General features: G+C 46.5%; 1 protein-coding gene across 9 annotated transcripts in view; it reads right to left on the bottom strand.

Moving 5' to 3' along the window:
• Positions 1-1,371: 1,371 nt before the first annotated feature.
• Positions 1,372-15,888, bottom strand: part of RERE (arginine-glutamic acid dipeptide repeats) — a 222,103-nt gene continuing 207,586 nt past the window's right edge. For 5 of the 9 annotated variants that reach the window (XM_061450185.1, XM_061450190.1, XM_061450186.1 and 2 more), the window contains 9 exons: positions 15,094-15,293; positions 13,812-13,973; positions 12,323-12,436; positions 10,362-11,746; positions 9,751-9,973; positions 7,922-8,645; positions 5,873-6,019; positions 5,477-5,657; positions 1,372-4,433 (listed from right to left, as the gene is read on the bottom strand). In XM_061450185.1, the coding sequence (XP_061306169.1) occupies positions 4,400-4,433; positions 5,477-5,657; positions 5,873-6,019; positions 7,922-8,645; positions 9,751-9,973; positions 10,362-11,746; positions 12,323-12,436; positions 13,812-13,973; positions 15,094-15,293 (3,170 nt within the window). In that variant the 3' untranslated portion in view covers positions 1,372-4,399. The remainder of the gene's footprint in view (positions 4,434-5,476; positions 5,658-5,872; positions 6,020-7,921; positions 8,646-9,750; positions 9,974-10,361; positions 11,747-12,322; positions 12,437-13,811; positions 13,974-15,093; positions 15,294-15,888) is intronic. The other 4 variants (XM_061450191.1, XM_061450193.1, XM_061450187.1 and 1 more) reach the window with 4 other exon arrangements.

Below are 15,888 nucleotides of genomic sequence, written 5' to 3'. Positions count from 1 at the left end.
ATTCACCTCAAAAAGGGAGGGCAGCCTGAGCCCATCCAAGTTCTACATTAAGTACAGGGAATTAAAATTACCCAGAAGAAATGTCAAATACCATAGCACATGGTCAAGACAGCCTCAGAAAGGGCACTTTGAGCAGCTATTTCCAGTAGACAAGATCCGACCTTCCCCTTATATAAAATGCCACAGGGTATAAATAGAGCAGCCTCTTCAAACAGGGAGCTCCAAACTCCTGTGCAATCTGTCATGAATACTTGGCCCTCTGCTTCAAGCACACTCAAACAACAGGGCACTCTCTTCTCCCTGCACTCATTAGCCTGAACTGGAGTCAAAATACCTCTCTACTACTGACAAATCATAGATTAAAGCAGAGCCAGATCAAGAATGCAGCCTTCCCCTCTCCTTTTGGTCCAAAGGTTTAGATACTCACCACCTCTCTCCGTGGCATCCCACTGCCCTAAATGTTGGTGATGCAGATTATCACAAACTGCCAATACAGAACACTCAAAGAGCTACACATATACATTATAATCTCTGCCAGATGGAAGACACGGAGCCACTGCAAATGTACACAAACACGTAACTCCATGCAATTTGAAAGCAAATTTCAGCTTTTCGGCAGGCAGTGATTAGACAATGAATTATTGTGCATCTTCCTCTCTGCAATTACCCCGTTGGAAAATGCATCTCTTGCCAGCTCAGTATTGGTTGTTAGTGGCACAAAATAACATCTCTTAGAAAACAACATGCTTAAAGAACTAGGCTCCATGTGTGTATATAGTGTACTGTATCTCATTTCAAGTCCTCAGGCCTCATTCCCCCTTTGCCTGTCTTCTCAGCACCTCTGGTTCACAAGCAAATGTAAAAGATGTTGAACTAGGGGAACTGTCCTCTCTAGTTTACAAATTCTCATCCTTCTACTCATCTTTGGCTGATGCAATGATAAAAGCTTATGCACACACTTCATCTTAGCTACTTGCTTGTGCTCAGGCAGATCACTGGCTACAATATATGACCATTGTACACAGAAAGCCCCTGAAGTCATGACAACCAGAACATCCTTACGCATTCAGTCTTATCAATGTGACTGCTTTACCTGGGGGAAAAATACGACAAAGTTATACAGCACAGCCCTAGAGCACAGATGTGCCTCAGGGAGGCAGAATATACTCTAACACTGGACACGATGTTGCTGTTTGGTGTGCTGTCTATTAAAAATAAAGTGACCTCAATGTAGTTAAAAATAAAGCCAAGAAAGACAAACCAGCGTTGTAACAGACAAGATGGCCATCCCATATCATCCCAGAGGAAGATAACCCTTTGCCCACTTGACAACAATCACGAGACACATTTGGCTTGCAGGCAAACCCTGGCTGCTGTAGTGTAGCTTGGTTTTATTTATGTCCACAAATATTTCAAAAAAATTACAAAATACTCAAATGGAGAGAACACAGAAGTCACGATTTCTGGGTTTCTACTCTGTTTACACTGTGTTATCCCATCGCAAACTACTCATATATACATTAAGCTTCAAGATATATATAAATGTAGCAGTCAGAATGTACACTCTGCTTTAACGGTGCAGTGAAACAAGCTCAACCATGACGACATAGAACAAGAGAGACGTTTCAAAAACACTAAAGCAAAATGAAGAAAATCAACTTTCCAAACAGAGGGAAAACAAGAAGAAGAGAGATTTCTTAAAGAAAAGCAAAAGGTCTGGGTTGTTTTAACAGGGCATCGAACACCGAGATGGCTTCAAACACCACTGCATGTAAAGCTGTAGTTAATCATCGGTCTGAAGTGGAAGCATTTCAGTGCTTATTTGCTGACTGAATGTGAACAAAAAAAAAAACAAAACCCTCCTATAAATTATCAGGATGCTTTTCTGGGGAAAACACAAGTTAAAAATCAATGAATAGCTTTTGAACAGACTGCAAACTTCAGCTGAAAAAAACAATACAGACAGAGAGAGGACCATGGAAGGCAATCAGCTTGGGTTTTTTTCCTTAAGAACGACTAGGGCTAAAAATAATAGCAAAAGAGAAGGACCAGAAGAAATGGCTGAACTCCCCCAGGCTCCCAAATTACCCATGTTAAAACCAAGGAGGGGTGATTTACCTGAAATGGGCCTAATTAGATCTTTAAAGTAAGCTGAGGCACTCTCTCTGCTGTGCAGACTGATCTTAGCAACTACTCCACTGTGTGCAGAAGAAAACCATTTCACCTGATCGCTGCAGACCTTAACTGAAGGCATTGACTGAAGACGTTACCATCCTCGATTCTAGACTGACCTCATGGTTTCCAGCTCTCAAGATACACTAGCTGTTCCTCCTAATGCCTTCACACACACTTCAAACATAGATGGAAATGATTTAACGCTACTGCAGTTCTTTAGCACTGAGAAATCTGGAATGAGGACAGAAAAAAAGGAAGATCAACATCAGCTGAAACAGTCCTCCCCTCTCTCCTATACGCTCTTGCCTCAAGTGGACCAGGAACACCCTGACTCATGTTTTTAACTGGTAAATTGATGTTAGTAACTGTCCAGCAGTAATCTTTGGGCACTGACTCTGGTTTGAGATGCATGAGGCAGATAAAGCACTGCGCATGCCATGCCTTCCATCAGGAGGTATGATTAACTACAAGTTTATCAAGCATGGCTCAGTATAGTCTTATGACACAACCATCACACTGAACAGTCTACAACAGCAGAGAGAGAGCACTCATGACTTAAAAAGAGAGAACGGGGGGGAAGTTATGCACCAGGAGATAAAAACTGGCCAGCAGATTCAGATGTCCATTGGTTGCATCACCCTCTGCTCTGGCAAAGAAAATGCATGGCAAAACAGGGAGATAAAAAAATGAATCTGTCTAGACAGTAAGCAGAGCTGTCTCCAGAATAATGCTCGCTGGCCTTCTGTGCATTCCTCTCCTCCCCTCCACATGGGAACTAGCCAACAGGAGTTACTCTGCACAGACCTGTTGTGTTGGGAGTCAGTAAATGTTACTGTCCACGGTTAATCCCAAAGCAGGAAGTTCCTGAGATACAGAACACTGGTGACAGTTAAAAAGTTTTTTTGCTTACAAACCCAAAACTAAAACAGTCCAAGAGAATTATTAACTGCTCTTTGCAGAACAACTTTAACAACACGAGTGGAGTTGCCTCGTCCACTTTTCTTAAGAACATATCAAACAGAAGAGGCCAGAAAAAGCACATCCTCCAAAAGGATGCACATGCATACAAAATTCTGGCTGTACTCGTTTGAGCCATGGAACATGTTTAAAAAGAGATTTTGGAACAGATTATTCCTTTCAATTTTTCCCTACATTCTAAAACCAATGTAGTTAGATTAAGTTTCAAAAGGTAACAGGAAAGAAATGTATTATGGCCACACTGAAAATGAACCCTTGAAGGAGGCATCAAAAAGGGTAAGCGAGCTCCAAGGGACATCTGTACTGCTCAGAAACCCAACTCCACAGAAATCAGCTGCAGAACAGAGAGATGTAACACAAACAGAAAACCTCCAAACAACCAAACCAACCAAGAAACCAAGAACAGAAACAGTCATTTGCAACATTATCCCTGCAACTCTCTTTAATGCTTATTGTTGACAGCAAACCAAATTTCAAGCTTTGACCCATGTGAAATTATTGATTTCCCTTTAATTAAAGGGATAATTATATATATAATTTTTTTTATTAAAAAATCAACTCTGTATTCTGTCAATACCAGGTAGGAATTCACAATTTGTGATGTTACTGAAAATCAAGATAAATGCTTCTGGAGTTTGCGTTTTGTTTCGTTTCTCCCCTCTACCCAAAAAAAGGTTATTTACAGACTTAAAAAGCCATGCTGCAGAACTGAGCTCTCTTGAAAATTATGAAGATTTCCTACAATGTATTAAAATAAAAGTAATTCTTTTATTATTATTATAGCACTTGGATTCAGAGCTTGTTATGTCACCTACTTGCAATCCTTGTTTTTATTAAAATAGCTATAGATGCATTGAGTGTCTCTTCACGCACAGTGACTTGTGTTGTGAACCTGATTCTAGCACCTACTCAAAACAAACTAGTAAGAAACAAAGTAAAACCCCCAAAAAAACCAAGATTGCAGGAAGTTCTCTGAATATTCCACACAGTCCTGTATTTTCAATAGGCTTCTGAATACGTTGTCATGCAGGGAGACCCACACCAGTCTTGAGAAATCTTCTCTACAAATGAAACACTATGTTGATTAGTCTCTACTTGTTGGGTGGTTGTTTCTGGTTTAAATATATAAAGAAATCTTTATAAGATATTCTTTGTTTCCTTTTGTAGCTCTTATTGTGTGTAAAAATGTTCCACTCCTTCCCAAGGACCGGGGTTTCCACAGCCAGCATTACAAATAAATAATTTATTACAACTGTTTGTCGCCTTCTTTCTTCAGTCGACTGAAAAGAGAGAGAAAACTCATTTTAACAAAACGAAGGAGGTGTCAGACACTTCAGAGACAGCTTTGGCTTCCTGCTCACCTCACCCGCGGCCCTGAAGGGAACAGAGGTTGCAAGAGGACTTGTGAGCTTTCAGCACAAAACGAGAGCCATTGTAACAGCAGCGATAAGGCTGGCTGCGGCGGGAGGAAGCGCTGACCTTTTGCTACTGCAGCACTCCTTACATGTGAGCAAGATCACTAGTGCCAGCTCATCAGGCTTCAGCTTTATCTGCAGCCGCAGAGATGACAGTCAGCTTCAGGCTGACTGCCTGCCCCCATGGCACAAAGCCAGCAGGCAATTTCAGACAGCAGAAGCAAGGGATGAAACATCAGAGTAAAGCAGCGCAAGGCAGGTGTTTAATATGCTGCTTCCTACGTATCCTTGCTACCCACAGACATGTGGAATGACCCTCGCTAGGTGCTAGTCGCTTTTTCTTCTTAGCTGACACATTCTCAGTGGCCACTGCCAAACAGGAGTCAAGAAGAGAGCACCACTATCGACACCATAGAGCATTCCAGGGAGAACAACTCATGATTCATCTAGGCATTCTCAGCTGGTAATGCAGCATCCGTATTATGCACACATTTAAACTTCCTACTCCCCTTAGTAATTTCTTAAGTTGCACTGAATTCCTCCCCTCTTCTCATTCATAAAGCTTTACCTACCCTCCTCCACCATTCTCAAGGAAAAGAAACGTGGAAGCAGCAATCGTAATAAGTATCACACTAAAAACCCCAACCAAACTTAGCTCTGCAACTAATGGACTCAACTAATCCCCATCCTGTGCCAGTAATTCGGACCTAGCTTCCCATCTGCTCCATCACCTACACCCAAATTAGGTCTTAGTACAGCTTCACCACCTTCCATGACTGCACCAGGACAGGAACTCAACACACAGTAAGAAAGGCATTAATTCAGGGAGCAGAAACATGCAATGTGGAGATAGACAAAGGAAGCTGTAGCACCCCTGTGTCTCCAAAAGCTTCCATTAGACCTCTCACCTGTAATAATCTTCCTGACTTGGTAGATGACCACCATGCATGTGAGGATGCCCATGCAACCACTGCTGCTCCATTGCCAGTCTTTGCAGCTCTGCTGACTGGGCATGCATGGCCTGCAGCTGGTGGGCTGCCGACATAGGAGGTGGAATGGCACCAGGCAGATCTCGTGGATAAGGAGTACCTAAGAGACAGTTGCCCACATTTAGACACTTGTTTGCTATGAAGTCTGCGAAGAGTTGTCCCATGAAGCTTTTTTGTTAGACAAACCAACCAACCCTTGGCTGTAACCTAAGTTACAGCTCAACTCCAGCAACTCCCCTCCCAAGCAACGTGAAGACCCAGAAGACAGTTCAGATCAAGAGCCAACCCTTATAAAGAACCATACAATGCTCTCACCAAAGACTGGATGTCGGAGCATTTCATGCTCATGAGGTGGCTGCCCTAGCAATGGGTTGGGGATGGTCCCAGGTGGGTAGGGGAAACGTGCCAAATGGGGTCCAGCAGCTAAAGGATCCACCAGCGGGTGAACAGGTCCTGCTGAACCTTTAAAAGAAGGAAAGAAGGCAATCAAATCAACTGCTTTGGGAGATAAAACCCTGTTACACTTGGCCTAACTGGCATATAATTAACAGAAGTTTAGCTCCACCCAATTTGAAACCCACTTTTCTATCTTCAAGTGATATTTGTTTACTGAAGTGCCTCAACTGTTAAGGCAACAACCCAGGGCTTTCAATTTCTACAAGAAATCCACCAAGCAGTAACTAAGATGGTCAACATTTAGAAAACCTTACACTAGAACTCTGTTTCTCCTTTACACACTCACAATTGAGGGATCACTGGTGACATTTAGTACAGAAACACTTTAGCATCCCTCTGACTTTGCCAGTACTACCCCACAGCCTATAAAGCTGGCCACAACCTGTTTGCAAAAGGTGACATTGTCACCACCCAGCTCATGTGAAACCTCTGCATGTGAAGCTGTTGGTGGGTTGCAGAGGAACCACAAATGAAAGGAACCCAAGACAGGTAACACAATTCTCCCTCAGGTGCTGTCTGGTCCAGAACACAGACGTGTGACCATTTCACACCCTGCTCATCCCCATTCCAAGGAGACATACCAATTATGCACCTTAAGGCCTTACCCACCTGCAGAGTTACTCTGGAGCAAGAACTACTTGGAGATACTCAGGAGATCCTAACTCAGTTTTAACCTGGCATCCAAGATTAAAACCAGATTACTTTGCAAATACACGTAAGACGGATTTGACAATGAATTGACTTGGCTTTGCCTGCACCAGTTTCTTACTAGACTGGGAGTGAGAATGTACTAGCCATGTTTTTGTCTAGACCAAGTACCTAGACTTACCTTTACAGAGGTGATGACTTACCTGACATCAGTATCCTTGTATAGGCACCATCTATGACAAGTTTCTCCCACTATCAATGGAATATGCAAACCTGCCTCAAACTGAACCAGTCTGCAATCAGCCTCAGCCAATGTTCACAGCTGACAGCTTTAAGAATGCTGATACTCAGCACCCTCATCTACCTATAACCCCCCAGCCCCTCACCAACCTTACAAGACTCTGCTGATTTCCTCGCTATACAATTTGGCATCTGCAACAGCACTCGAATTCCTTCCAAATTCCAAGCAGCAGACATTCCAGCTACATTTAATGCATAGTGCTCCAAGGCGAAGTGTGCTGTATTTGCTTGCACGAACACTACCTTTGTAACCAGCTGCAACTAGAAGCTGCACTTTAAGTACTTGGACCTCTTTTTTTCCCCTTCCTTGGCAGCTACTGCAGCTGGTGCCTTGCTTGCTGTGTCCTCTGCAGTCTGTCACCAGAAAAATCCTGCTTAGTGCCTTATCTTCCAGACTTCCAGAGGCAGAACCACGTAACTTGGTTTAGAAATGAGCAAGGCATCAAGTCCTTTTTGAGACTATTAAATATTTGGGGAAAAAGAATTCCACACATAAGAATACATGGCAGCTAAACCATAAATTTAGATGGTTCTTATGAGAACTGTGACAGCAAATTTCAGCTCAACTAAAGCCAGATGGTTGGCATGTCAAACGGCTCAAGAGATGAAGTCCCTCTCTCCTAGTTATTTTTTCAGCTCCTCTATGAAAACACCAGCTTCAGCTCCTTTCCAGCTAGAACTCTTAACAAGCATTAGCAGTGTTACTAATTCCAGCACGGTGATGATCACTGTACTGTTATCATCATTTACTTTATCACTGTCACTGGTTCATCCTCCAAAAAATAATCTGTATTTCAGTTATCAAAACCTTATACAGTACAGAAGGCATGCTGTATACATTAAAACAGGGATCTGCTGCTTGAATTCGAATCACAGTCTGCCTGTTTCAGACAGACCACTGCTTACAGTTCATGAGAGAGGCTTCCCAGTTACCTGCCCAGCCCAATTCCCTGGGCTCACCTTGATGTAAGGGATCCTGCTGATGTAGATGTAAATGCGAGTGTATGTGTGAGTGTTGGTGATGGTGAGGTGTGACGTTGAACATCTGGAGCCGGGCCAGGGGGTCGTTTGTCAGCGACGCCATCCGCTCCGCGTGTATCCTCTCTGCTGCCAGTCTGTCGGGGTAGCTCATTTCAGGCCGTAACTGGGGGCCTGCCAGTGCAAGTCTCTCTCTTTCAAGGGGGTTCAAACCCGGATGGAAGGAAGCAAACGGGTGAGGTCCTGCTGTTGGTGGGATAGTCAGTGCACCGTGCCTGGCAAAATGCTCCATGGGGTTAGTAGCTGGGTGCAGTGCATCCAGCTCTGGGGGCTTCACCTCAAAGCCAGGTTTCATCCTCTCTCTCAACTCCCTTTCCCGGATTTCTCGCTCCCGGATTTCCCGCTCTCGCAGCTCTCGCTCCCGAATGGTGGGATCCACGTTGTAGAGGCCGGGCATATGGTAGGCCAGAAGTGGATCAGTGGGGTTCAGGGGGACAAAGAAGGGATGGTTGCGGTTTGTTGGTGACATGACGTGAGGACGGGCATATTCACTTAGTGTTCGTAAAGCAGGTGTGTCCGGACCAATGTAAGGTGGTACAGCAGCTATGGTCGTCGGTGGAGGTTCAAATGAAGGTCTCATGTGTGCTGGCCCGCTGAGCTGAGACTCTCCAAGTCGGCCTTCATGGGAGGAGCTGGATACCTTCTGCTGCACAGAAAGGGGGAGAACAATTTTAGTTCAACACACTTGGCTTAGAACCAGAGCAGGCACAAACTGCCCTTCTGCTTCAGACTCTGAAGAGGAAGCTCCGTGACTCCTGCAATTGTGTGATCCACTGCCATTTGGGGAAAAACTGGATTCTGTCTAGCCTGTAGGCCAGGAGATAACTACTTTGTAGTGGCAGCAGTGTGTTCTGCCTCTCCACACTCATTTGTAACCCAAAACAGACTAAACCCAAAGAAACTCCTCTCCACAATGTGCAACGCAACAAAGTCCACTCCTTTCACATCAGGACTTTGCATCCTGCTCTCCCCTCCTGTACAAGGGCAGCAGAGCACTTTGGCGAAGGGCAGTAAGCACAGCTTACCCACACAATTGCCAAAGGACCCCTATCCCCAGAATAAAGTCCTTATACATGACACATTCCTTAATGGACAGATGCTATATCCTGACTTTTATAATCTTACAGAAATACACAGCTATGATTCAGATCTCTGAAATGCACAATGGAACAGACTTTAACATCTTCTTTTCCAGCATCAAGAATGTATTACCGGCCTACCAGTTGTGTGGGCCCAGAAGTAATCATTCCTTTCCAACAGGCCACGCAATGATGGATTAGTTTTATTGGCTCTTTATGCCAAGACCAGAGTTTGGGTCTCCCCATAAAAAAAGCTAATGAAGTTTGCTTCCAATTCAAAACCCCTTCAGATCTGCTTTTTTCCAGCAGACAGCACCTGGGAGCCTGCACAGCAGTATAAGGCACACAGTGGCATCCGCTGTGCCTGCACAGGGTGCTTTTCTACTGCAAGCAAACGTGAGTACTTGGGCTAGTTATCCCCAGCAGCACTGGCTTTCTGCACATCAGAAACAGACCGTGAGCAGAAGCTCTCCAGTTCCTTTAAAGAGAAGGAAGTAACAGGCGGGGCAGGAGATGCTCGTAGCAGGTTGCCTTTCACCTAAGACACAAGGCTCCCGCACTCACAAATACCTGCTTGCACGTGCATTAAAGTGCTTCTGGGGATGTGCATTCTGTAGTCACCATCCAGGTCAGATCCCACCAACTCCCTTAAAGAGCTACAAATGAACCTACCGCAGCTCTTTCCGCTTCTCTTTCCCGCTCCCGCTCCCTCTCTCTTTCCTTCTCTTTCTCTTTTTCTCTTTCCCTCTCTTCTCTGGCTTTCTGCTCCGCTTCCCTTTTGGCCTTTTCAATGGCCTCTTCTCTCTTCTTGGCCAGTTTCGATCCTGCCAGTGGCATGAAGTATAAGTCTGCTCTTGAACATGAATTGTAGCCACGGTCCAGGTGCTTATAGAACCTGAAAGAAACAAAAGAGAAAGAGCTTAGCTTCGGGAATGATGCAAGAGTTTCATCATGCCAATGAAACCAAGACCAAAACCAGAGTGAGTATCACTTATACAAAGGATACAAGACACTTCTACAATAGTACTACCAGCTCCCCTGAAAGCCATGAGAAAACTCATTGTACCATAATACTCCACAGACAACTCCACAGTATAAAACCCTTCTCACACACACAAACTGTAATGCCCTGTCTGAAACTGCACCTCTCCAGAAAAACAGAGCAAGATAACACTAGGAAGAGAGGCTGACAAGATGTGCATGTAAAATACACCCAGGCCCTACACCCTGCTTCCAAAACAAAACAAAGCACATTAAGGAAGCACTGAAGACAACCTCCATACCTGGCTGACTGACTAGCATGACTTGGTGTATCCACCACAGTAGGTTCTGGTGATGGACTCCTGGGTGGAGGGGGAGGGCTTTCTGGTTCCTCAGCTTCATCTGGGACTTCTTCTTTGATTTGAATAGGTGGCAGTGTGCAGGCTGTCACCACGGGCACGTTTCCACTAGACGCGGCCGATGTGGAGATGGAAGTCTGAAGTGGGATGCCGGGCACGGTGGGTGGCGTGGAAGTGGAGGGGCAAGAAGGAGGGGTGATGGAAGGTGGGCCTCCGGGGACAAATGGATGCTGAGCAAAGGGGGGCTGGGAGGATACCTGATGGAGTCCAGATGGGGGATGGTTAGCAGGGGGAGGAAGGCTCTGACTCTGTGTCAGCACAGGAGGCTGGGCTTGTGAAGACTGCAGTGGCTGGCTCTGAGGCATCAGCTGCAAAGGAGGAGGGTGCGCAGATGGAGGATGATGAGTTGAGAGGGAGCTCAGAGGTTTCAAAGCAGGTGGGGGAGGCAAGTTGGAGTTCATCGAGAATGGAGAAGGGCCGGAGAGATGAGGAGGGTGCTTGTGGGATGGAGCAGTGGGGAGCTGAGGGATTGGGGTGGTAGGGGGAGGTTTGATATGAGGCATGGCCATGGGTGCAGGCGGCAAGGGCTGCTCCCGCGGAGGCTGAGCCTGCTGCAGCGAGGTTGCGGTTGGCAGGACAGGCTGCGTTACCTGGAGAGTGGAGTGAGAATGAGACGGTGCTTGTGTCTGAAGGGGAACCTGAGACTGAGATGACTGAGTGGGGAGGGAGAACGGCTGGGAAGGGACGGGATGAGGCAGGAGGGGCTGGGCCTGCAGGCTGTGCGGGGCAGGCTGGGCCTGGCTGTGGAGGGGAGGCTGCGAGTGGGGCTGTGAGGAGGAGGCAGGGGCTGGCTGGCTCTGCGGCACGCTCAGAGGCTGCAGTGGAGGGTGAGGCGATGGCAGCCTCGGTGGGTGCAAGGCAGGGGCCTGCTGTATGTGAGAGTGAGGTGGTGCTGGTGGAGCAGGGGCCTGAGGCTGGCTGGGGGGCTGGGATGCTGATGGTGAGACCTGTGGTGGAGCCGAAGTAGCGCTTGACGCTGCTGGCAGCGATGCTGGTAACTGGGCTGAGATAGGCGGTGTGGGAGGAGGAGCCTGGCCAGAACCGCTTTGTGCCTGAAGGACTTGGGGCTGTGCCTGCAGCACTTGCTGTTGAGCAGATGAATCCGAGTCGCTCTCATTGTCTTGAGGGCTTGGGATGCTGGGTGACGTGCTCCGGTTATCCTGGTCGATGTCCTTGGGATCGCTGCTCCCTTCGTCATTGACGCTGCGGCTGTCGGAGCTCTCGCCTTCGCCCTCTCCCTCTGAAGGAGAGTTTGGCCTGCTGATCTCCTGCAGGGAGAGGGGGAAGAACCCCCACCACGTGTGAGAGAGCTGCATACAGAACACGACCAGTGTGGCACAGGATGCCCCCCCATCACCCCAGCTGTGCAAGTACCACCCTCCAAACCCCACAGGACTTGAAACAGCACAGGCAGCATCTATGTCCAGAGGGAGGGTGCAGTGACAATGGAGCCGGGCTCTTTCAGGAGAGTCCAGTGGCAACGGGCACACACTGAAATACAGGAGCTTCTGCCTCAATAGCAGTGGTAGGGGTCTAACTTGCCACAAAAGAGTCAAAAATACAGATTTACATTAAAAACGCCGGGGGGAGAAGGTGGAAAATAATCCAAGTGAACTCCTACATGGTTGATATTGGTATGAAAACAAACAGTAGAAACACTTGTAGACTTACCCTGTATCATCCCACTGGTTTCAACAGAAGGAACGCGTTACAGCATTGGTTGCTTTCCAACCACAGATTAAGTTACAGTTTGCTGTGGCTTAAACTGATTTCATGTTGTTGGTTTGCACCCCCTCACCCTCAAAGCATTCTCCTGAGAGAAATTATTCCTGCGTGAGACTCACTTGAGTTTTGGACTTTTTGGCATTGGACCTGTCAGGTTCCTCCGTGTCAGAAGCTGCCTTTTCCCGCTGCCTCTTGGAGTTCTTGAGAGGAGAAGACACCTCTTCTTTTATCTTCTGTCACAAATGAAGTGGAACACAACAGTTACCAGCGATGTAAGTGCAGAAGCACACTGAGCATATGCCATCGCTAACACAAATAAACGAGGAGGATTCCTATGGAGTAGGAGAACTCATCAGAAGTCACCATTTAACAACAATCCCGTACGCGTCTGTCCCTCTGTCCAGCTACAGGCAGCAGGAGAATCTGTTCTGGAGCTGCTGCTGCATTCTGCCATCTGCCAGGAGCAGCTCCCAGAAGAGCTCCGTCTACATACCCGCCCCCAGCTTCTCCCTTTGGAGGTCAAGAATAAGACAGAACCCACACCAGAGCTCAGGGTTACTTCTGCAGACGGAACCCCAAGGGGCACTTTGCACACAAACCCTTCACACATCCCTGACATGAGGTAGCAGGAAAAAGGAACACTGAGTAAAGCATTCCTCACTGCAGATGTGGCCTCCAGCTTTGAAAGGGAAGGAATATTTAGGATTATTTTAAACAGAGCAGTTGTCTCCAGCTATGATCAATCAAGTCCATCGGGAACCAGATCATCTGGCCCAGGATACTCTTCTAAGAGCCCAACACAGAGGATGGAGCAAGACTTTCTGCAGTAGACAGGCACAGGATAAACTTCCTTCTACTACTCCTGACATTTTGAGAGGGATATTTTTACATCCCCTCAAATACAGGGCTAACAGTCAGTAGCTATTACAAGATTACTACCTTCTTTCATGGTCTAGGACAGCTTTATACATCACGTAATTACCTAACTCCCAGCTTTGCTAAATTCTCAGTTTTACCATGTGAAAACATGCTCTATCATCCAGTTTTAACCTGTGGGTTATTTCTAAAGACTTATTTTTAACTTGCTGCTTTTCAATTTAAACTGCTTAATGGCAAACCTTCCCACAGCATCTGCCTTGGTTTCTTCAGGACATTCCTGCAAAGCACTTATTTAAACACAGCAAACTGTAAGCCAATACACATACAGAGAACCAGCAACAGAAGCAGCCTGCATTACTACATATTTGTATGCCTTTCTACACAAAGACTAAGTACTGCTTAAAACCAATCCCTAAACTACCTGTCTCAAACAAGAGCATCTCTGAGCTGTATTCTTTCCAAGCCTAACGCTTGCATTTGCATCCAAAACTGCAGGATTAATTTCTCACGACAGCAGTAAGGTTACGTGGTGTTTATCACTGCACATCCTCACGTACAGGAACAAAGCCTCAGTCACGTTCACCATTCAGTTTCCTGCTCACCCACACGAGCAGGAATTTCTAGGTCACTGCAAGATTCCCTGCTTCCTGCACCTGGATCTCGTCTCTCAGACTGCAGAGGGCTCAGGTGGCCACGTCCTAACCCAAAAGGAGAACGGGCAACTCTTACCTTGGCAGATTTCTTCACTGAATCCGCTTTGCTGTCGTTGCTGGAGGTGCTGGCGGCGCTGGGGGAGTTGCGGCCGCTGGAGCGGATGTCTTCATTGATGGGGGAGGCTCTACCATCAGGGCTGGCTGGCTGCTTCTTACGACCACTGCGTAGTGTAGACATCTGTGTTTAACAGAAACAGAGGTGCATCAAGTCACTTGTCCAACCCCTTTATATTTTACTGTCTTACACAGATGAAGCGTTCCTGCTAAGAGCCTGAAAAATTAGTTAAAAGGAGGCAAATCCTTAACTTCTCTACTCAAAACCATGAAGTGCTGATTATTTAGCACTGCCTGCTAGAGATGACAACATTAGAAAGACGTTCCAAAGCTGCTGTTTGCATGCTCAGTTGTCTTCATGAAACACATGCAAGCACATTTGCAAGTGTTCATATGCACACAGGGAAAGAGGTAGGAGAGGACCCTCATGTTCCACTAAAAAAGGTCTATCTGTGGGCATTCAAGCAGTTAAGACCAGTTTCTAACCCCACAGTTTCAATGTGCTCCCACTATGCAATAAGGAATCACGGCAGAGTGTACTTCAATAGTTAATGCTGTTTCTTTCCCAGTTTGGCAGTTTTCTGGGTTACCAAAACACAATGAAGCCAACCTTATCTGACAGCGCAGCCTCACAAGGTGTTTAGAGACAATGGTCCTATCACCATGATCAGAAAGACAGAGAGGGGAGGGCAAGGAAAAGAAATCTATCTGCTGCTTTCCATCAGCCAAAACCCACAGGAAACATCAGATTAACCAGAGCTGCTGTCAGAGTTCTCACAGGTCACTTGTACACTGTGAGGCTCCCGGCATTTCACCCCAGTGAACACTCTGACAGAGCACAAACCGCAGCAGCAAACGACAGCTGAGGAGACCCCTGAAGAGCATTTCAGCCTTGAAAATGAGCCCAAGGGCTTACCTCTGACAGGATCCAGCTGGAAGGAGCACACACACCAGTATGAAACCTGGAATGACTGGTCAAGTTTATCATGACAGTTCACTGCCAGTCACTGAAAACAGGAACAGCACAAGTTTGGCTGAACCTGTGTAAGAGACATTTCAGCTCCTTTTCCCAAAGCAAGCCTCAAGCTCAGCAAACCCCACACTCCCACGCACAAATGCAGCAGCAGACACATACCACGGCCAACAAATAAGACAGAGAAAGCATCATATTTGGAGTTGAACTCCCTTTCCCAGACAACCCCTCCCCTTTACAGAAGGAGCCGCAATGCAAAGTGTTAACCTACCGAGCCTCGACTCCTCCTTGTCCTCATGCTATGCTTTCCACTAAGTCCATCATCTTCCTCTTTGACAGGCTTAAACATAAAGGGTGGAGGGTCCACGGGCTTCTCAATGGGTGGCAGCTCCCCGTACTTCTTGAAGTGAATGCGACAATCAGTGCACAGTAAAATGTTCTCTCGGCCGCCGTGGTGCCAGTCCTTGGAGGCTTGGGGCAGGAAAAGCAACAGCTTAGAGACACGATGGACCAGACAGCACAACCACACTGCCTCATTAAAAAAACATGCAATTGGAAATGCAGCTGCTTTTCTATGGGCAAAGTTGGAGAAATTTATGGAAAACTGCCCCGTCCCGGTGCACATCTTCAATAATACTCAGTTTACAAACTCTCTGTTTATTAAGCAGCTCAGAATCACAGAGTGGTTTGGGTTGGAAGGGACCTTAAAGCTCATCCAGGTCCAACCCACTGCCATGGGCAGGGACACCTTCCACTACAGCAGGTTGCTCCAAGCCCCGTCCAACCTGGCCCCAAGACTTCCAGGGATGGAGCACTCACAATTTCCTTGGGCAGCCTGTTCCAGTGTCTCACCCCTCTAACAGTAAAGAACTTCTTCCTTCTATCCAACCTACCATGCCGTGCATACACCCAAAATACCAGACAACCTTCCAGAATACCCACAGGAATGCAGAAGAGATTCAATGCAGCACAAAGAAGTGTTGTGTGTGACAGTCACAGCCCACTATTGATTTGCTATATCACAAATTGATTATATATGCTATGGATTATGTAGATTTCTTCCTGT

The sequence above is a fragment of the Pezoporus flaviventris genome, unplaced genomic scaffold, assembly GCF_033815535.1.
Source record: "Pezoporus flaviventris isolate CSIRO_AGI_PZ_B2104156 unplaced genomic scaffold, CSIRO_AGI_Pfla_v1 ptg000009l, whole genome shotgun sequence".
Classification (NCBI taxonomy): Eukaryota; Metazoa; Chordata; class Aves; order Psittaciformes; family Psittacidae; genus Pezoporus; species Pezoporus flaviventris.
The sequence above is the reverse complement of the archived record's forward strand: the minus strand, read 5'-3'. Positions and strand labels throughout refer to the sequence as shown.